This window comes from Macaca fascicularis, chromosome 1, assembly GCF_037993035.2.
Source record: "Macaca fascicularis isolate 582-1 chromosome 1, T2T-MFA8v1.1".
NCBI lineage: Eukaryota > Metazoa > Chordata > Mammalia > Primates > Cercopithecidae > Macaca > Macaca fascicularis.
In genome coordinates this window covers 100223785-100246233 of record NC_088375.1, presented here as the reverse complement: position 1 = coordinate 100246233, position 22449 = coordinate 100223785, and the positions used below count along the sequence as shown (strand labels likewise).

The 22449-nt window shown below is 45.2% G+C and overlaps 2 protein-coding genes across 9 annotated transcripts in view; one reads left to right on the top strand and one right to left on the bottom strand.

The window, feature by feature from the left end:
* Positions 1-16403, top strand: part of LY9 (lymphocyte antigen 9) — a 29304-nt gene extending 12901 nt beyond the window's left edge. The window contains 6 exon segments of the mRNA XM_074033943.1: positions 4788-5063; positions 5571-5912; positions 7766-8097; positions 11424-11942; positions 12329-12400; positions 15908-16403. Of these exon segments, the coding sequence (XP_073890044.1) occupies positions 4788-5063; positions 5571-5912; positions 7766-8097; positions 11424-11942; positions 12329-12400; positions 15908-15976 (1610 nt within the window). The 3' untranslated portion in view covers positions 15977-16403.
* A 1716-nt stretch (positions 16404-18119) lies between these two features.
* CD244 (CD244 molecule) overlaps positions 18120-22449 on the bottom strand; it is a 33195-nt gene continuing 28865 nt past the window's right edge. For 4 of the 8 annotated variants that reach the window (XM_065543482.2, XM_065543497.2, XM_045399173.3 and 1 more), the window contains 3 exons: positions 21967-22032; positions 20478-20534; positions 18120-19391 (listed from right to left, as the gene is read on the bottom strand). In XM_065543482.2, the coding sequence (XP_065399554.1) occupies positions 19311-19391; positions 20478-20534; positions 21967-22032 (204 nt within the window). In that variant the 3' untranslated portion in view covers positions 18120-19310. The remainder of the gene's footprint in view (positions 19392-20477; positions 20535-21966; positions 22033-22449) is intronic. The other 4 variants (XM_065543496.2, XM_065543498.2, XM_074039172.1 and 1 more) reach the window with 1 other exon arrangement.

The following is a 22449-nucleotide window of genomic DNA, read 5'->3' as shown; positions in this document are numbered from 1 at the left end:
TTTTTTTTTTTTTTTTTTTTTTTTTTTTGAGACATCGTCCCACTATGTCACTTAGGCTTGTCTCCAATTCCTGGGCTCACGTGATCCTCCTGCCTCAGTGTCCCACGTAGCTGGCACTACAGGTACTTGCCACCATGCCCAGCTTTTAAATCCTGAATTTTTTATTATTATTATTATTATTATTATCACTAGTATTACCAGTATTTCATAGAGACATAGTCTCATTTTGTTGTCCAGGCTAGTCTCAAACTCCTGGACTCAAGCTATCCCCTTCCCTCAACTTCCCAAGTAGCTGGGACTACAGGCATGTGCCACCTGTAAAGCCATGTGCCTGGCTTTAAAATCCTAAATTTTTATTTATTATTATTTTATTTTGTAGAGACTGGTTCTCACTATGTTGCCCAGGCTGGTTTCAAACTCCTGGCCTCAAGCAATCCTTCCACCTCAGACTCCAAAGAAGCTAGTATTACAGGCACCACTGCACCCAGCTTAGTATATACATTTTTAATGTTGCTAGATATTGCTGGATTTCCCTCCGTGTTACCGAGTAACCCTCCCACTAGCAATGTTTGAGAGAATATTTCCTTATATTCTCAATAACAATGTATTGTCAAACATTTCTTTATTGATAAATTGAGTAGTTAAAATAGTATTTCGTAGTTTAAATTTATATTTTAAATTGAAGCATCTCTTCATGTTTTAAACTGAGCATTTCTTCATGTTTTATGTTTTATGTTTGTTTCGAGACAGTCTTGCTCTGTTGCCCAGGCTGGAGTGCAGTGGTGCAATCTCAGTTCACTGCAACCTCCACTTTCTGAGTCCAAGCAATTCACATGTCTCAGCCCCCCAGGAAGCTGGGATTACAGGCATGCACCACACGCCTGGCTAATTTTTGTATTGTTAGTAAAGACAGGGTTTGAACTCCTGGCCTCAAGCAATTCACTCTCCTCAGCCTCCCAAAGTGCTGGGATTATAGGCGTGAGCCACTGTGTCTGGCCATCTTTTCATGTATTAAATAGCCATTTGTATTCTCTTTTCTGTAACTTTCTATTAATATTCTTTACTCATCTGTATTAGTGTGAAAGGGATGCTATAACAGAATACCCCAGAATAGATGGCTTAAACAACAGAAATTTATTTCTCACAATTCTGGAGACTAGAAATCCAAGTTCAAGGTGTTGGCAGGTTTGGTTTTTCCTAGAACCTCTCTCTTCAGCTTGTAGTTGGCCACCTTTTCACTGTGCCCCCAGTCATTCCTTTGTCTGTGTTGTCCATGTCCTAATCTCTTCTTATAAGCACATCAGTCATATTGTATTAAGGTTCACCCTAACAATTCCATTTTAACTTAATTACCTCTTTAGATACCCTGTCTCCAAATACAGTCACATTCTGAGGTACTCGGGATTAGAACTTCTACATATGAATGTTGTGGGGGGACAGAATTCAGCCCTAACATTCTACCCTCTGGCCTCTCAAAATTCATGTCCTTCTCACATGCAAAATACATTCACCCCATTCCAACAACACCAGAAGTTTTAACCCATTCCAGCATCAACTCTAAGTCCGAAATCCATCCAAATATTATTTAAACCGGGTATGGGTGAGACTTGCGATAGGATTCATCCTGAGGCAAAATTCTTCTTCAGTTGTGAACCTGCGAAACCAGACAAGTTATCTGCCTCCAAAATTCAATGGTAGAACAGGCATGGAATAGACATTGCCATTCCAAAAGAGAGACATTGGGAAGAAGAAAAAAGTCACAGGTCCCAAACAAGTCCAAAACCTAACAGGGTAAATTCTATTAGATGTTAAGGCTCAAGCATAATCCTCTTTGGCTCAATGCTCTATCCTCTGAGCCCACTGGAATAGCAGCCCCACCTCCTTGGCCCTGGGTGGCAATTCTGCCCGCTGGAATCAAGGAGGAAACCACCTCACCCTACCCAAGGCTTATGCCCTCTAGGCCAATGGTGGCAGTGGCATCTCTGCCTACTTCTGAACTGCCTGTGGGGTCACCGTTCCCTTTTCTTGAAGGATAATACATGTTTGCAGCTGTATGAGCTATATTGACTTGTTTCATAAAAGCCCAGAAGCCTGACACACTCCTTCATTTGTCCTGTTTCTGTCCTTTACAGTCCACACTTGCAGCAATTTTGCTGAGGTGGTCCAATCTCATAACCTCTCTAGCAAACATTGCCAAGCCACAATCTTTGTGTTCTCTCCAGACACACTTTCTCATTTTTCACAATATGAATAGGCTGAAATTTTTTCAAAGCTTTAAATTCTGGCTCCATCTTGCTTGACAATTCCTTATTTAACCTCTCTCTCTCCTCTCACATTTTATATAAGCAGCAAGGAGAAACCAGGCAGTGCCTTCAACTCTTTGATTAGAAATCTCCACAGCTAAGTACCCAAATTTATCACTTAAACATTCTGCTTTCTGCAAAACACTAGAATACAACGTGGCCAAGTTCTTTGCCACTTTATAACAAGTATACCCTTTCCTCCAGTTTCCAGTAACATATTTCTAATTTCTGTCTGAGACCTCACCAGCAATATGTTTAATATTTATATTTTTACCAACATTCTGCTCATGATGACATATGTATATCTCTAAGGAAATAGCAGCTTTCCCTGCAGTGTTCCTATTTTCCTTCTGAGTGCTCACCCGAATTCTCGTTAACATTCATATGTCTACTCAGAGTCTCTTGAAGATAATCTAGGATTTTTCTAGCACATATCTCAAAATTCTTCCAATCTCTGCCCATCAGCCCGTTCCAAAGCCATTTCACATTTTTATATTGTTAGAGCTTCATCCCACTTCTGGTATCAAAATCTGTATTAGTTTGCTAGGGCTTCCATAACAAAATACCACAGACTGACTAGCTTAAACAATAGAAATGTGTTCCACATTTCCCCAGAACACAATTCTGGAGGCCAATGAAGGTATCAGCAGGCTTGGTTTCTTCTAAGGCCTCTCTCCTTGGCTCCTAGATGGCCACCTTCTCTCTATGTCCTCACATGGGTGTCCCTCTGTCTGTATTGTCTACGCTGTAATCTCCCCTTCTTAAAAGGATACCACTCATATCTGACTAGGGCCCACCCTAACGGCCTCATTTTAACTTAATTACTTCTATCTCCAAATATAATTCCATCTTCAAATGCAGTCACATTCTGAGGTGCTGGAGGTTAAGACTTTAATATCTAAACTTTGCAGAGACACAGTTTAGCTCATAACACCATCTTTCTCTCAGGTAGTTTGATCGTTTTCATTGATTTGTATGGTATTCTGTATCTGTTAAGGAAATGGAATTCTATGCAGTTAATAAAATTAGAATGAATCAACATGTGTTGACATACGACATACAATAATTTCCAAGATATACTGTTAATTTTTTTTTTTTTTTTTTTTTTTTTTTGAGACGGAGTCTTGTTCTGTCGCCCAGGCTGGAGTGCAGTGGCGCGATCTCCGCTCACTGCAAGCTCCGACCCCCCGGGTTCACGCCATTCTCCTGCTTCAGCCTCCCGAGTAGCTGGGACTACAGGTGCCCGCCACCTCGCCCGGCTAGTTTTTTTGTATTTTTTTTTTTAGTAGAGACGGGGTTTCACCGTGTTAGCCAGGATGGTCTCGATCTCCTGGCCTCGTGATCCGCCCGCCTCGGCCTCCCAAAGTGCTGGGATTACAGGCTTGAGCCACCGCGCCCGGCCTATACTGTTAATTTTTAAGGTCCAAAACAGTGTGTAAAGTATGCATATATCTGTCTATATCTAGAATATCTCTGGAAAGATCAATAAGAAACCCATAACAGTAATTGCCTCCAGGAATAGTAATTCTTGGAGAGAGTAAATAAATGGCTGGAGGCTAGAAAGCTTACTTTTTCATTATGTACCTTTTGTATTTTCTCAATTTTTTTATATGTATTACCTATTCGAAGAAGAAATATTGGGCCAGGTGCAGTGGCTTATGCCTGTAATCCCAGCACTTTGGGAGGCCAAGACAGACAGATCACCTGAGGCCAGGACTTTGAGACTAGCCTGGCCAACATGGTGAAACTCCGTCTCTACTAAAAATACAAAAATTAGCCGGGTGTGGTGGTGTGTGCCTGTAATCCCAGCTACTCAGGAGGTTGAGGCAGGAGAATTGCTCGAACCCAGAAGGCAGAGGTTGCAGTGAGCAGTGATCGCGTCACTGCCCTCCAGCCTGGGTAACAGAGTGAGACTCTGTCTCAAAAAAGAAAAAAGAAAGAAAGAAATATAGCTTAATGAAACATTCACACATGTGCACATACATGGTGAACAGTGGAGATGGAGCAAAAGGAAAGGAGAAGACAAGGAAGAAGAGCTAGAAGCACAATTCTAAATTCAGACCAAAAGACACGGGCAACTCAAATTCTAGAGGCACAGTTCCCCACTCCATAGTGTTTGGGGCTGGGCCGTTCACCTATTTATTCATCGAACATTCCTGAGTATTTTTCATAAGGCAGGTGCGTGTTAGATGTTCAGACACAGAAATCAGCCCTGTCGTCAAAGAGTTCTTATACTGGTCTGGGAGAAAGAGAAGTAATCAGACTATTAGTCATGCTGAGTCATGGTGATAACACCTGTAGAGGATGTTATGGGAGCACAGAGGAGAGGCCGTCAACCCAGCCTGCAGAGAAGATGTCCCTGTGACTGGTATTGCTGGCCTCTCTCTGCTGCCCCCAACTCCACTATTATCACTCCTTTCTCCTTTCAGTGCTTTTCTGCTGGCAAAGGGAACTGAGCATCTTCCCATGCTGTTGTCTCTGCAGAACAGCTGCAGGAGCCCGAAGTCACCATGAAGTCTGTGAAGGCGTCTGAGAACTTCTCCTGTAACATCACTCTAATGTGCTCCGTGAAGGGAGCAGAGAAAAGTGCTCCGTACAGCTGGACCCCAAGGGACCCCCATGCTTCTGAGTCCAATGGAGGCTCCATTCTTACCATCTCCCGAATGCCCTGTGAGCCAGACCTGCCATACACCTGCATAGCCCAGAACCTCGTCAGCCAGACCAGCTCCCACCCTGTCCATGTTGGGCAGTTCTGTACAGGTACCTGGCTCCAATTTGGCCCTTGAGGGAAATCCAGAAACAATGTGAGCAACTGTGGAGTCTAAACCCTAGGGTTCTGGTCGGACACACAGCAGGTGGGGAAGCAAGAGGACAGGCCCCAAAACCCCTTACTCTCTACTCTCAGGGGCCTGAGAGAGGCTGGCAGGACTTGGAAAGCCCAGAACACCGTGATACTCTAAGGTTAGAGCAAGGGAGGAGAAGACAATATGGATACAGGAGTCCTGATGGGTCTTTGCTTGGGTGGAGGTGTTTCCGGGTACCCTCAGAAGGGCAGAGAAGGGGAATGAGAGTCCAAGTATTCAGTGGGCAGAGCCCAGTGGAACAGGTGGTCATGAGGAAGTAGCAGGCATGCCCCTCAGAGGAGGAGGCCAGGAGGAAGAGGAGGGGGAGGAGGGACTTCAGTCCCCTCAGTCCCCTTTAGAATGCCTGGAGGCCAAGCGAGTAGGGACAGTGACTGAAGCTGCAATGTCTCATCTCTGACCCCAGATCCAGGAGCCTCCAGAGGAGGAAAAACAGGGGAGACTGTGGTAGGGGTCCTGGGAGAGCCAGTCACCCTGCCACTGGCACTCCCAGCCTGCCGGCACACAGAGAAGGTTGTCTGGTTGTTTAACACATCCGTCATCAGCAAAGAGAGGGATGAAGCAGCAACGGCAGATCCACTCATTAAATCCAGGGATCCTTACAAGAACAGGGTGTGGGTCTCCAGTCAGGACTGCTCCCTGAAGATCAGTCAGCTGAAGATAGAGGACGCCGGCCCCTACCGTGCCTACGTGTGCTCAGAGGCCTCCAGAGTCACCAGCATGACACATGTCACCCTGCTTATCTACCGTGAGTCTCTGGGCAGGGCACCCATCATTAGATTCCTTCTCTGAAAGCTTTCTCCTCTGCTGCCTTCTCCACCTCCCCCTTCTCCAAGGGTCTTCCCTCAGACTGAAATGCCTCAGACCACTAGGACAGCTGTTCAGTTCACACCAGTTGATTCACAGGAGGAAAACTCATGACTAGCTGCTGGACAAGTCTACCTGCCAAAGTGCCCCTGGTTCTAGGCTGCCAGTTAGGCCTCTACCACCCAACTTTAGGTGCTTGCCCTGGTCCTTCTGCATTGAGTCTCAGAAGGGACTAGGAGGCCAGGTGTGGTAGCTCACACCTGTAATCCCAGTACTTTGGGAGGCTGAAGCAAGTGGATCACCTGATGTCAGGAATTTGAGATTAGCCTGGCCAACATGGTGAAACCCCGTCTCTACTAAAAATACAAAAATTAGCAGGGTGCGGTGGTGGGCGCCTGTAATCCCAGCTACTCCGGAGGCTGAGGCAAGAAAATCGCTCGAACCCCAAGGGGCGGAGGTTGCAGTGAGCTGAGATCATGCCACTTCACTCCAGCCTGGGAGAAAGATCGAGACTCTGTCTAAAAAGAAAAAAAAAGGAGGGGGGGGGGGGGCTGGGAACTCACCAACCTGCATTTTTTTATTTTTGAGATGGAGTCATGCTCCATCTCAAAAATAAAGTCAGTCACCCAGGCTGGAGTACAGTGGCACGATCTCAGCTCACTCCAACCTCTGACTTACAGGTTCAAGGGATTCTCCTGCCTCAGCCTCCTGAGTAGCTGGGAGTACAGGCACACACCACCACACCCAGCTACTTTTTGTACTTTTAGTACAGATGGGTTTTTGCCATGTTGGCCAGGCAATTCTCGAACTCCTGACCTCAGGTGATCCACCTGCCTCAGTCTCCCAAAGTGCTGGGATTACAGGCATGAGTCATGGCACCTGGCCCCAACCTGCATTTCTATAAACTATTATCATTTTTAATAAGGCCAGAGTTGGCTGGGGTGAAATCAGAGAAGACTGGGGAGAAGCCCTTGATGTCCAAAGACACTGTGGCCTCCAAGAAGGTGGGCCACTCAGCTCCCCTGGACGTGTGGAACAGAATTTGCATTCTACCTCCTCAGCCTTGGGCCTCACAGGAGCTTGCCTTGGCAATTTGCATGGTTTATGTTTACCTGTTCCTTCACCTGTGCCATTCAGACATGGTCAGCCTACCCCCTGCCCGAGTTTGTCAGTGTCTAGGTATCTGTGAAGAGTCACCATCATGGTTTTGTTAAAATATGCAGCAAGTCGGCCAAGTCCATGCCTATTGCCCACAGTGCCTCAAATATAAAGAAACCCACAAGGTTAAGTAAAAATAAGAATAAACAGGAAACAAATAGAGTCAATCTTATTGTTTCTTTTAAAGTTGCTAACATTTATTGAGCATTTACTCTGTCAGGTACAGCGCTCGCCTCTCTGCATCCCTTGTCTCACATCAGTAAGCAAATCAGCCTCAAAGGCAAGCCTTGAAGGGTCTTTACAGCACATGGAAGTGTTGCGCTCATCCGTGTTGATTGGTTTGCTTGCTTTCACAGCTGTAACTAACTGTATAGAATGAGGTTGTATCTTTCTTTCTTCACTTTTCCTCATTTCCCTTTTTTCTCACCTGAGCATCAAGAGGTAAAGAGGTGTGTCTGAGATGTCACAAGTAGGGAGGAAAATGCCAGGTGTACTCCAAAATTCCTGTGGCTCCTGGAGGCACTCTGCCAGCAGTATCAACACTTGGCTTCATGAATATATTTTTAACGAATGAAGACAGATGACTGCCCAGGGGGCAGGCCTGATTCCACACGGAGTCTGCCTCTCTCCTCACAGGGAGGCTGGTGAAGCCCAAAATCACGTGGCGCCTCCGGCACAGCAAGGATGGCATCTGCAGGGTCAGCCTCACCTGCTCCGTGAAGGATGGGGGAAATGCCGTCATGTACACATGGACCCTGCTGCAGAAGGGAGCTGTTGTGTCCCAAGGGGAATCACACCTCAACGTCTCATGGAGAAGTGGTAAAAATCACCCCAACCTCACATGCACAGCCAGCAACCCTGTCAGCAACAGTTCCCACCAGTTTCTTTCTGAGAACATCTGTTCAGGTTTCTCTCCATCTCTATTTACTCAGGCCACGGGGCCTCGGGGCCTCAGATCCAAGAGTTTGCATCCTGACTGATTCTTTATGAAGTGCAGTGGGAGGCTGTGGGTGAGAGCTCTTTAGAGTGGCATGCTTCCACAGATATATGAGAGCCAAGCATGTGATTTTAATGTTCTAATAGCCATGTTAGAAAAAGCAAGAAGAAATAAAGTTATTTTAATAATATATTTCATTTAACTGAATATATCCAAAATATCATGATTTCAATGTGTATTCAATACAAAAAAAAAAACTCATTAGACACTACATTTTATTTTGTACTAAGTCTTTGAGAGCCAGTATGTATTTTACACTTACAGCACATCTCTATTCCAATGCTAAATTTTCACTGAAAGTGTTTAATCTATATTCAGACTTTGTAAAATTACAGGTGAAAAAATAGATGTATGCACCCAAGTTATTCCAAGCACACTTATCAGTTTTTCAAGAAGGAATTGAGTAGCCATTTATAAATTAAAACTAAAACTAAACAAAAGAAGCAGTTTGGTGTCTCAGTAATCCTAGCCACATTTCAAGGGCTTATGCATAGCTTGTGGCTACCATATTGAACAGCACAGTCAGAGGCTTGTAGAGAAAATCTGATATGAAGCTGATGTGGAAAGGGATGTGGACCACCCAGGAACAAAGGCTGTGTGAGTGGGAGCTAGAAAAGGAGCCCCAGTGGCCCTTACTAAATGCCAAGCACTATTCTAGGCCTTCATGCATTTTTGCACAATCTTCGCAACAATCCTACAGAGTAGATACTCTCATTTTTCCCCATTATACGGGTAAAGAAACTGAGGCTCAGAAAAGATAAGGGACTTGCCCAAGGTCACACCGTAAAAACTGGATTTGAACCCTAAGCTGTATCTTCTGCTCTTCCATAGAAGGAAGTAGAAAAAAGGTACGGTCTACCCAGGATCTGACAATGTTGGGTCAGATTGTGTCTGGCAGACAGATCTAGAGTCCAGCTTAACAGGAATCTGGAAGTCTCCTCATATCATTTACAGAGGGGCAGTGTAACGTGGCGATTAAGGGCGCTGTAGGATCTGCACTCGAACCTCAGGTCAGACACTTGAAACTCTGTGACACTGGGCAAGCCATAAACCTCTCTACCGAGGGACTGTCTGCCTCAGGTACCGCTATAACCTCTTGCCTAGAATAATGCTTGCTTGAAAACCATTGCACTCCAACCTGGGCAAAAAGAGTGAAACTTTGTCTCAAAAAAAAAAAAAGACATATATTCACATGGCATACAGTTAAAAGTAGCTCTCTTTCCAAATTCCAATCTCCAGGTTCTAAGTCTCTCCCCCAACAGACAACCACTGCTGAGATTTCTACAGACCTGAATCCTTTCAGAAACTTTTAATTCATTTGCAGGTTTCATACATATTTGTGTGGGAAGGGTGTTCCTTTAACTTCACACATGGGAGCAATCTATAACACTTTTCTAAACCTTGCTTTTTGATCTTACCAGTACATCCCAGCAATATTAACATTTGTAGATTAAAACTGACTCCCATTTATTCTATTCTACACATTTGTTTAACTAATTTACTTTGCCAGTACTTATTAACAGTCATTCTCATTCCTTGTTACTTCTTTCCTAAAATATGCTAATAGTTTCCTTACAGACTATTCCCTCTCATCACTTTGCCAAGCTCAACTGACTTCTCTAAAACCCTCAATAGCTCCTAATAGCCTTTGTCTGTTCAAAAGGCAATATAACCAAGTGGTCAGGTGTATGGGTTCTGAGGTAGGGCAATCCTGTGCTCAAACCCTAGCTCTTCTCCTTATGAATCCCTTAGCCTCAGTTTTCTTACCTTCCAAAATGAAGGTGTCTACCTATTTTCACTCAGTATTGAGCGAAAGAGAAAGAGGGGTCAGCAGGGAGGGGGCAGGATTGAGCAGCGGTTAAGAGCATCAGGGACAAGACTACTTGTGTTCAAATCCTGGCCCTACCACTTACTCAGGCAAATACTTAATCTTTATGTGCTCGAGTTTCCTCATCTACAAAAAATAAACACGGATAGTTATTCTTTATGCTTCATGGGGTTTTATGCAGACTAAATAAACTTATTCATGAAAAGCATTTAGAACAGTGCCTCGCACATAGTAGGCACTTACTAAAAAATATGAGCATCAGGTCAAATCGAAGGGGCTATGTTGTCTGAGATATAAACGCAGGGTTTGTCCTCACTTGCCAGGAAAGTTTAGGACACAGACACACACGAGGAGTTTAGGAGCGGAGGTTTAATAAGTAGAAGAGAAGAAAAAGAGAAACAGCTTCCTCTATGGAGGAAGGGGTCTCAGGGTGGGGACCGGCTGCTGGTGAATGTGCCGAGTTCTATAGTCCAGTTTGAGGAGGTGGCGTCTGATTTACGTAGGGCTCACAGATTGGTTTGATAAGGTATGACGTTTACATAGTGCCTGGGGAAGGCTGCTTCCCCCACCCTAATCTTCTTATGCAAATAGATTTTCCAGTTGATCGCCACCATCTTATATGCATCTTATATGCTCCTTACAATACCAGTGGCTGGCAGAGAAGGGAAGATGGAGCCACCATTTTGAAAGTGTCTAGTCCTTAGTCCCTGCTGGCATTCACCCATGCAAGCTCCCAGCTTGCAGGCTGCTCTTTGTTGGAAAATGATTTGGGGCTGCTTTTCAATAGAAAGAAAAGCCTTACCAAGGACTCCCATACCCTTACTATCTGCCTAAGTAATTTCTTCTTAACTCCTACATCAAAATGGGCTACTTCACGTGCCCCACAGGCAGGGTTGACATCCACCCAGTGTGCCGTGACAGCATTCACAGCATATCCACCCAGTGGGCCACACCAGCCCTCACAGCGTGTCCACCATGCCAGTGTTCACAGGTGCCCATGCTGATTGCCTAAGCCCTGACCATTGCAATTGTTAAGTATTTTTAATATCACCCTTTTGGAAAAGGAGACTGCTCCAGGCTTTACACCTGCCTCTAATCATGCTGCTCCCTCCTCCACCTAGAATACCCTTCCACTCATCGAAATATTGAATCCCTATTCAAGACCCACCTCAATTCTGCCACCTTCATGAGTTCCTCTCTGCTTCTCTAACCAGTCATCTCCTCTCAACTCTGCACTTTCCTTATATGTTCCATGGAATACTTGGCAAAGCTGGCCTTAGATTACTGGTTTGCACATGCACGCGACTCCCCAGCTAGACAGGGTGCTCCTCCAGGACCGGGTCCAGTTTACCTTTGCGTTTCCTCAGAGTACCTGTCATGATGCTTGGCATGGTGTATCCCACAGGGCCAGAGAGTTGCTAAAGTCTATCACATGTCATATTTAATATTTATCAAATGAATGAATAAATGAATGCTTGAAAGGAGGAAGGGAGAGTGGAATGGACTCCCTGAGGGAAGACAGGAAAAAAACAATCTCCCTCAGTTTTCTAGGCCTCATCCAATGCAAGCGTCAGAGCAGGCTGGGGCCTTGCAGCAAAGCAAGAGAGAGGTGGGGTTGGCATACTTTTATCAGCCCTGCACAAGGTGTTCCAGAACCCACAGCTGGCCACATGCTATACTCTGTGCTCTCTCAAAAGTGTGAGAAGCTGGACACTCCCCTCAGGCCTGCCAGGCAACAGCCTAGGCCCGCCTCAGACAGCAGCTCTGACAGCAACATCACAACTGAGGAGGATGCGGACAGGCCCAAGGTGCACAAGCCCATCAATGGAAGAGACGAGGTGTGTGACCAGGTCACTCAGGAGGGTGCTGGACATGACCCAGCCCCTAAGGGCCAAGCAGACTATGATCCCGTCACTCCATATGTCACAGAAGTTGAGTCTGTGGTTGGAAAGAACACCATGTATGCACAAGTGTTCTTCAACTTACAGGTGAGCCCTTCTGATCAATACACCTTCCTCCTCCTCCCACATCTAGCAGCATCTGAGATCCTGGTTGACTAGTTCCTCCAAACTGGGGGCTGGGGCCTGGAAACAGGACTAGGGGCACATGGGCAGGGACTCATGGCTGTGTCCATGTTTACCCAACCTTGGGATCCTGTGGAAGGAGGGACTTCTCCCTCAGCTCTCATTCTTAGGCCACTAAAAAGGGAGGTGTTGGAGAAGCAGAGGCACCGTCCCCACTGCACTAAGGCAGCTCCCACCCTCTGTGTGAGATGGGAAGCTGGGGGGTATCCCCTCTCCTCAAGGGTTGAGGGTAAAACTGAAAAGCTCTCATGTGGGGTCACTAGGGCTCATCTGGTGTTGGTCTGTTACAGGGAAAGACCCCAGTTTCTCAGATGGAAGAGAGCTCAGCCACAATCTACTGCTCCATACAGAAACCTCAGACGGTGAGAACAACTTTCTCTGTACCCCAAGGCCCACAGAGTGAGGAACTATTCCTTAGACCCTTTGAACTGAAAATCCTAGATTCCCACGGCTAAGGATCTTAAATTCTACCTACTATGCACCCCTCAGATACATTCCATGGTCAACAGAAATGTGTAAACAAACATTCCTGATATCTGTATGACCAAAGGCTGAACATTTCTAATTGATTTAATAATATCTTATGTTGGTTATTTTTAACACTGACCTGAATGACAGCTTATAAACTCAAACAAGGTAGGGTCTTTATAGTTTTCTAACTCTATCTCCAACCCTAATCCTAATCTACCTAAATGGCAGCTTCTCAAAATCATTGAAAATTAGCTCACAATTTAACAACAAGAATTTTTGGAAAATATGCCACTACCTACAGTACGTTAGTTTTATTCTAGTGTTTAAAAAAATCCCAGCTGGGTGCGGTGGCTCACACCTGTAATCCCAGCACTTTGGGAGGCCAAGGCGGGTGGATCACGAGGTCAGGAGATCAAGACCATCCTGGCTAACATGGTGAAACTCCGTCTCTACTAAGAATACAAAAAAATTAGCCAGGCTTGGGGGCGGGCCCCTGTAGTCCCAACTACTCGGAGGCTGAGGCAGGAGAATGGCGTGAACCCGGGAGGCAGAGCTTGCAGTGAGCCAAGATCACGCCACTGCACTCCAGCCTCGGCAACAGAGCGAGACTCCATCTCAAAAAAAAAAAAAAAAACACACAAATCCCAGCCTGGGCAACATGGTGAAACTCCGTCTCTATAAAAAATGCAAAAAAGATTACCCAGGCCCATGGTGGTACACACCTGTAGTCCCGGCTACTTAGGACACTGAGGTGGGAGGATTGCTTAAGCCGGGGAGTTCAAGGCTGCAGTGAGCCAAGATCATGCTACTGAACTCCAGCCTGGGTGACAGAGTGAGACCATGTCTCAAAAAAAAAAAAAAAAATCCCTTACAGGTAGAATTTATCATTAAATAATCATAATGATAATAATAACTAACTTGCTTTTATATGAAGTTTTACAGATACAATACATTGATACACATTCTTCTCTGATCTTTGTAATATCTCTAGAAAAGTGTTGTCCGTTTTGTAGCCGAAGAAGCTGAGATTCAAGGAAGTTAATTTTGCCTAAGGTCACAAAGACAGTAGTTGGAAGTTCCAGTATTAAGACTATGAGGCGTTTTAAGATAATCCTGAGTAATCTTAAATAATTCACCTTGATCTGACTGTCCACTCCATTTTCACTTTCCTGAAAACATCCGGTCTATTCATACTTCTGCTTTCAAATCTCCCCCAAATTCCCTCCCTATAACATATTCAAAAAAATATGTTTTAAAAAACTCTCGGCCAGGCCTGGTGGCTCATGCCTGTAATCCCAGCACTTTGGGAGGCTGAGGCAGGTGGATCACCTGAGGTCAGGAGTTCAAGACCAGCCTGGCCAACATGGTGAAATCCCATCTCTACTAAAAATATAAAAATTATCTGAGTGTGGTGGCGGGCACCTGTAATCCCAGCTACTCAGGAGATTGAAGCAGGAGAATTGCTTGAACTCAGGAGGTGGAGGTTGCAGTGAGCCGAGATAGCACCATTGCACTCCAGCCTGGGCAACAAGAGCGAAACTCCATCTCAAAAAGAAAAGAAAAGAAAAGACTGCAGCTGACCCTTGAACAATTCAGGGGTTTAGGAGTGCCAACCCCACCCCACTCCATGCAATCAAAAATCATTATGTAACTTTGACTCTCCAGAACTTAACTTCTAATAGGCTACTGTTGACCAGAGCCTTACCAAAAACATAAACATTCGATTAACACATATTTTGCATGTCATGTGTATTATATACTGTATTCTTACAATAAAGTAAGCTAGAGAAAAGAAATTATTAAGAAAATTATAAGGAAGATAAAATACATTTACTATTCATTAAGTGGAATTTGGATCATTGTAAAGGTCTTCATCCTCACCCTTCACATTGAGTAGGCTGAGGAGGAAGAGGAAGGATTGGTCTTGCTCTCTCAAGAGTGGTAGAGGTAAAAGAGATAGAGGAGGTAAAAGGGGAGACAGGAGAGGCAGGCACACTCAGTGTAATATTTATTGAAAAAACTCCGCATATAAGTGGCCACACAGGTCATACATATGTTGCATTTATGCCTAGTGTTCCATTATTGGAACGCTAAGCATGTAGGAGTTATTTATATCCTACTGCTCGAGATAATCGCCAAGGTCTGATTTCTCACTCACACACAAATTCAAAAAATTGCAACCTCCTGCATAAATGGGTTAAGGTTACTTGACTACTTAACAAAGTGTATGCTCAGTTCCTAAGGGTTTTTCAGACACTGAAGGTGGGGGATATCACTGCACTGTGGTAAAGAGGAAACACTTCCTAAAAAAGAATTTGGGTTGCGCCTTAAAAGATGGATAGAATTTGCTCAGTAAACACTCGTTGGGATGTGTGGTTTGATTCAACCATCATCCATCTCATGCTGACTTCTAGACAGTAGTCTAATGCTTAGCCAGCTAGAGACTTTGCCTTGGAACCTGAGGCCAAATATGTGCTGTTCACTGCATTCCCAGAGCTGCTTTCTACTCCGGCCTGGCCCTTTGTGTTTTGGTCAATATTGGTCAAACTTAAAGTCATGAATGTCAGTCCCTGCTCTGAGTTTCAGAATGACCACCACATGTCTGGTCAGTACTGTAAGGCACCCACACTACTGTGGAGACTTAAGACCCCTAAAACCACCTCTCCTACAGTGTAAGTGGAAATCAGTGCATTTCCTGAACCAAAATCTTAACAGATATGTCCCTTGTCTTCAGAATTGTCAGGACCAGGAATTCTGGTTCTGGATCGCTGAAGGCCATTACTGCCTACTTGATCCGGAAATTCTCAAACCTACTTTAGTTCTTATTTCTGATATACCTCTCTGCACAACATCTCAAAGGTTTATGCTATCCCCAAGCTGTTGCTGGTACCCAGCCTCCCACTCCTCTGGGTCAGTGCAGAGCTCATCTGCCCTTTAGAGCCTTCCCTGAACACTCTCAGACAGGGGAGTCTAAGAACCCTTGGAATAACTTGGGGACTAATGGTCTGGACCATTACTTTGGAACTTAATCTCTGCCATCTAAATTATCTTCACATAAATGTTTATTTTGTTTCTCCAGCTAGGGCAGAGATAGGAATCATTTGACAGTACCTTCTTGAGGGCAAGGCCCTTCACTGTCATTTTTTTATCCCCTGGATTTGCTGCACTAAACTGTCTTGCATTGGCCTTGCAGAGCGTCCAGCCCACAGCCTTTCCCATTAGGATCCTCCATAAATGCTTGGCATCAGGCTGGTTAATTGTGCCATGCCTGGGCCAGCACATGTGATTCTACTTCTGTAGGATGGACCGGTCATAGCCTGGCCTTGCCGTCCTCTTTCAACAGCCTCACTCTTCCAGGGCTTTATTAACCATATTCTTTGTGGATTTTTGGCTCACAGGTCGTGCCGCCACCACAACAGAATGATCTTGAGATTCCTGAAAGTCCTACCTATGAAAATTTCACCTGAAAGGAAAAGCAGCTGCTGCCCGTCTCCCGGGACCGTGGGGTTGGAGAGTCAGCTGGACCTCATGGGGCCTGGGGCTCACAGACAGAAGCACCTCAGTGCCTCAGAGATGCCTGGATGTGGCCCCTCCCCATCCTTCTCACACTCAAGGCCTCCCAAGCCCATTAATAGTTCAGACACAGGCTCCTTCTTGGAGCCTATGGGCTTCAGATGTCTTTGCCCCATTTGTCACCTCCCACACTCATAGCGTTTCCTTCTCGAAATTCTACCACGACTGGTCAAATGTTGCTGAGGGACCTGGACCAGCTGACCTTTACACCACCTTCTCAACACTGCTGAAATGAACCCAAGAGAATTGTCACACATGACACAAGATGTACGTAAAATCATGCTCACTGCAGTGTTATTTAAAATAAAAGGCAGGAAATAACCTAGATGTCCATTTGGTGAGAATCCAGTTACATATACGATTATATACCCATGCAACGGCAAACCCTGCCGCTTGGAAAGCAAGCAAGGACTAATAGGTGCTAATATGGAATGGGCTCTAAGATACATTATGGAGTGGAAAAAACAAAGTTCAGGACCATGTGTATTGTATGCTACCAATTGGATTTTTAAAAAACTGCACGTTGGTCAGGCGCGGTGGCTCATGCCTGTAACCCCAGCACTTTGGGAGGCCAAGGTGGGCAGATCACTCTAGGTCAGGAGTTCAAGACCAGCCTGGTCAACATGGTGAAACCCCGTCTCTAATAAAAATACAAAAAACAACTAGCTTGGCCTGATGGCTGTAATCCTAGCTACTTGGGAGGCTGAGGCAGGAGAATCACTCGAATCTGGGAGGTGGAAGTTGCAGTGAGCAGAGTTCGCGCCACTGCATTCTACCCTTAGCAACAGAGCAAAACTTTATCTCAAGAAAAAAAGAAGAAAGAAAGAAAAGAAAAAAATGTAAGTCTACATGCTTACATAGGCATAGAAAAGCTTTGGAAAGAAATACAAAAAACATTAGTGGCTGCTTCTGGAAAGGAACTGGGAATCTCAAGCTGGGAAAGAGACATTTTTTACTGCACAATTTTTTGCACTGCTGGAGTTTTTTAAACCGTATGTGTGTATTACTCTTTTGCTATTTTGTAAAGGTGCTTAAAATGCCTGTTTCAAATGAGCTTCCCATATTTACCTAAAAGAACTTCCCTCCTTATTGTCCAGTCTGGATACAGAATGCCCACAGTATCTCTCCCCAAGACTGTGGCTACAGCCCTCTCCTCTGCCTGTAAGATGCACTATGCTTGACTTATATTCATGATACTCTAGCGAACATTTCTGTTACCATCACCTTGCAGCCCATCTAGGTCCTTTAATTGTGTGCTGCCTCTGTCATGCTCTCCTGCACATGGGCCTGGAATCAGTATGGCTTCTGTTACCTGCAGTGGGTACTCCCAGGGGTTCAAGCAGTGCTTCCTACACAGCAGGAGCTTAATTACTGCTTGTTCATTGACTGGCTTGTTGCATGGATAATTATCTTTGTGAGACATTATCAGGGAAGCTCAACAATCAGACATATAACATGGTGATATTGTACATCTTTCTTTCCATAATACTGCATCCTCAAAAGCCCTGACCCCATAGGGTCTTTTCTGCTCCTTAAATAAATCTGGCCGGTTCAAGATCTATGCAGGACACGTGAAAGGCCAGCAGCAGTTAGTGGTCAGAGTCCTTGGTGTTCATCTGGACTGTTTCTGAACCCCGTTATTTCCTGCTGCCTCTGCTCACTGAACTCCTTGACTCTGCAACTCAACTCCCAGTACCAGACTCCTTCTGAATATATTTCCCTGGTTTTTAAGCCTCACACTTGCTCTAAGATGTCATCTGTTCACACTTCTCTCCAGGAGGAAGCCAGCCTGGCCAGCAGCACAGTCTCAGGGGGGAGGGATCCTGCAGGGTGTGAGCAAGTGCATGCCTTGGCTCTCCTTCACAAGATGGAATAGCCCCTGGTGCCTGGTTCTGTGCTGTCCCAGTGCGAACAGGGCTGAAGGACACTGCCAGCTCACCAGAAAGCCAGACCCTCTACAGCAGTATTCAAACAGACATGTTTATGGACGGCCCACAAGTGTCCTTTGGCTGCTATAGAGAATAAAAATGCAGGATATGGAGAGGATACATAAATTTAATTCAGGTAAGGAATTCAGACTGCATCTGCATGATATCACAGTTTTATATGAAACTCCTGTATTAGATACAGGGTAGGACAATTGAAGAACCAGGCTTTGTGCAGTATCACCTGTTGGGATCTCTGAGTAAGTCCTCTCCCAGTTCACCCTTGTCCCTTTCCTGGGCCCAGCCAGAGTCTCCGCCCTGCTCCCCACAGCCTTGTTGAAATGTCTGGACTGACGACTCAGGGAACCCAGCATAGTGTCTAGATTCCAACTGCCTCGTGCTCAGCTCTCAGCTGCCTGAGCCCTCATCAGTGCACCTAGGGAGCACTCATCAGGACTCAGAACTTAAATAGAACATGGCTTCTGAGAGGCCTCTTCCTCTGGGAAGCCACTTCTATGAAGAAGCCAAAATGGATTTCTAACAATGTGTCTTCATAAATCAAACATCATACCGTGGACAAAGCTGGTCTCAACCCCCACTTATCAGGTTGGCATGTGCTCGGGTGATTTTTCTACTCAGAGATGGGCTTGCTTTGCACCATCTACTCTCCCTTCAGCTTACTCCCCCTGGTGGCCAACTGGCCAGAGGTAAAGGTGTGAGATGTAGGGGGAAAGTTTTTTCTCTGCAATTGAGAAGCCCAGGCCCTGGCTCCTGGTGCGGAACCTGCCAGGCAGCTCACAGCCAGACAGTCCAGGCTCTCAGCGGAGGGCTGCTTCCTCTTCCCCTGAGTCACTATTATCGTTCCTTCCTCTTGCTTTGGAAGATGGGCCTGGGCCTGGGCCTGGGCCCGGGCCCAGGGAGAGTCTAGAAATGCAGTCAACCCAGATTGAGGAGAAAAGGAGACAAGGGACAGCTTGAAAATCAGGTGGACAGAATCTCGATGCTGATAACATCACTTACATACACTTCCTAGATTACAAATACTTGGAAAGTGGCCTTTTGTGAACAACCTAACCCCTCCACCTATTCATGTCTGATTTGTAAACTGGAAGATATTATTTAACAGCCTTGCTCTTACCATGGCTGTTAGACATCATTTTCAAAACAAAATATAAAACAAGAACAAATTTCCATATCCTCTCCAAACTAGGAGCTGTTCTATGAGACTCCTGTGCCATCATCCACTGTGCCAATTCCCAAAGCAGACGCTGATGTGCAGGAAAGGTGAGAATTGCTGCAGCAACTAGGAATAAACATCAAAGTTCTCCAGCTCTTTGCAGCTCAGTCGAGCAGGGTTCTGGGCTTTAGGTTGACTCTTTTCAATCTGCAAAAGAAAAGGAGAAACTTCAGGCACTTCCACTGGGAGGTCCTTATAACAATCCTGTGGGGTATGAATTGCCATCCCCATTTTACAGATTTTAAAAATGGAGCTCCGAGTGGTAAAACAAATTACTCAGGGTCCACGACTAGGGTGAAGTGCAGGAGGGACTTGAATCTAGTTCTTCTGGCTCCAATTCCAGTGCTCTCTTAACCATATATGCTTTTTCATGACCTCACAAGCTATCTGAGTCTACACAGTGCCCTCTATGACCCTAGGTTGTCCAGTTGGCTTTAATGTTGGGTGATAGCTGAAGTGCCAGGAATACCGGCAGGCAGCCATCCACCCCCTCCCTTGTGACCAATGGCAGCATCTTTATTGGACCACAGGTGGGGAGGCTCAGGTGTAGTGTGAGGCTACTGGGTCGGGGGGGAGGATGAGGGATGCTCTCCATGCCTTAGTCTCTCTGAGTATAAATGGAAAGTATAATTATACCTATCTTGTAGCATTCTGTGAAGATTAAATAAAATAATCCATGTGAAGACACTGGCAGGCTACCTTATCCATAATAAACTCCCAAGAAATTTGAGTCCCTCCTTTCCAGTCTCTAAATGCTCTGATGGGAATTCAGCCACCAGGCTCAGTGGTCATCTTTGAATAGTGTCCACTCCTGAAGAAAATTAAGATCACCTATGTCCTGCAATGGCTCCCAAAGACTTGCTAATTTTAGAAAATCATTTAGAGTGCTTTATCTTCCCTCTCTGACCCCTCCCGCAACCATTCTTGGAAAGGGGAGATGTCCAGTTTGTGGCCCACAGCCTGGGAACTAGCTTGGGGACAGCCCTAATGTAGAACCCAAGCTGCCCGATAAGTATCGTATCTAAACACGCAACATGATCTTGGGTTAGACCCTCACTCTCCTTGGCCTTCAGTGTCTTCATCTCTAAAACAGAGGCTTGCATTAGAAGATCTCTAAATTCCCTACAACTCTGAGACCATGTGGATGACCTTTTCCTAAGTGTACCCTTTCATGGCTAGATTTCAGGGCTATGCCACAGACACTAAACCCATTGAGGAGTTCCAGAATCTTACCACTTCATAGATAGTGCTATTGAAGGAAGGGCTGTGGTTCCTCTTTCTGGATCCAGGCTAGAAATTCAGAAGGTAAAGAATGCTTAACTTCGAGATAAGTGCTCTCCCACTCCTAAGTGATGTGAGAGGTCCCAAAAGAGACTCAGGGCCCAGAAAAATTCTGAGGCACTCTCAGCCGGAAAATGAATAGAATCTGTCACCCCAGGAGCAAACAATGGTGTTTATGGTCTCCAGGGAAGACACAATATATACAGTATTTGCCTATAATATGATATTTCTGAACCAAAATCAGAATTTACTGTTCCATACCCACATACACCTAAAACCCATACATATATGTGTGTGTATGTATATATGTATGTGTGTATATACACACACACACGCACACATACACTTTCCCAGAGCACATACACATACACACACACACATATCCGCAAGGCAATCCTAATGCAAATACTGCCCCAAACCATATAACTCTTCAACACATGGTGTACATACACCCTTAATGTAAACAATTCAGGCATATAAGCAATTGCCAACCCAAGGACACTAGAATTCAGAGGCACATTCAGTAGCACATAGAGTTTTCATATACCAAAGCATGTGAACGTGGTGCCTATGAACATCTATAAGGCCTTATATTGTAGCATATAATTAAAAATAAATCTCTCTCATGATGGGATCCAAGTAGGTTGAATGGCTTATTGGAAGGAGGTTGAATGAAAAGTCTGAAAATCTGTCCTAAACCCCTTCAAACCTGTGGTCCCTGACTTGCATGGACTTCCACAGTTATGTGGACTCCCAACTTCCCATGCTACCATGTTAAGGTTTTCTGGCTTCATACTATGGCTCCAGCCTTGGGAACACCACTCTTCCCATCCCCTTCTACACAAGAGAAAAATAATGACCATGGGTACCAGGATACCCAACTCTGTTTCCAAGTACACAAGAGAGCTATGAGCTCAGCTTGGAGAAGGATTTCAGTGGATGACGATGGGTTGCCTCAGTCTGGAGGCCTCCACCAGCAGGTGACTGACTGGTCAGGACCTTTCTCTGGTCCCTGAGGGTCAAGATTGTGTCTCTCTAGATACAGTCTACTCCTCCAGCTCCAGGCAATATGCCCTGCCTTGCAAACCCCTCCATTATCTCTCACCATAGCCTCAGCTGGCCTAAGTACCCCGTAGTCTCTCTGTGCAAAGCACCTCCTTTCTGTCTCTGATTGTCCTTTACCTCCCACAGAAACTCCCAAAAACTCATCTAATCTACTGTTCTCTTAGTCTAGAAGCTGTTATTTTTCTCCAGACAGAACCAGAAAGGCATTTCTCACTGGCCCGTTGACATTTAAATACAGTCATTTAACAGAAGCTACTCAGATACACACAATGAAGAACAACTTGCTAGGATGTGCACACATACTGTCTCTGCAAACACATGCAAAATACACATCTGCATCAACAACACCCCACCATCACCACAGGAAGAAGCTCACCTTCTTGGAAAGCTGAATTAATGAATATAATGTATATGCAGGTTCTTGTGACGTAGGAGCGGAAGACTAATGAGAAGAGAAATAAAATCATTTCAGAAGCACAGATCCAGCACAACCCTACGAAGGTCATCTCTTCCATCCCTCCACCTCAACCCTGCCCAGATGGAAGCTTCAAGTGTTAGTGCAAAGAGCCCTGGACTAGCCAGGAGGTCAGACAACCTGAGTGTTAGTCTCGCTCTGTCATTAATGAAAGCTACTATTTGTCGAGCATTTATTTTAAATGTGTATTCTCCTCTGTTTGTTTGTTTGTTTTTGAGACAGAGTTTCATTCTATTGCCTGGGCTGGAGTGCAATGGCTCGATCTCGGCTCACTGCAACCTCTACCTTCTGGGTTCAAGCAATTCTCCTGCTTCAGCCTCCTGAGTAGCTGGGATTACAGGTGCTCGCCATCATGCCCAGCTAATTTTTGTATTTTTAGAGACA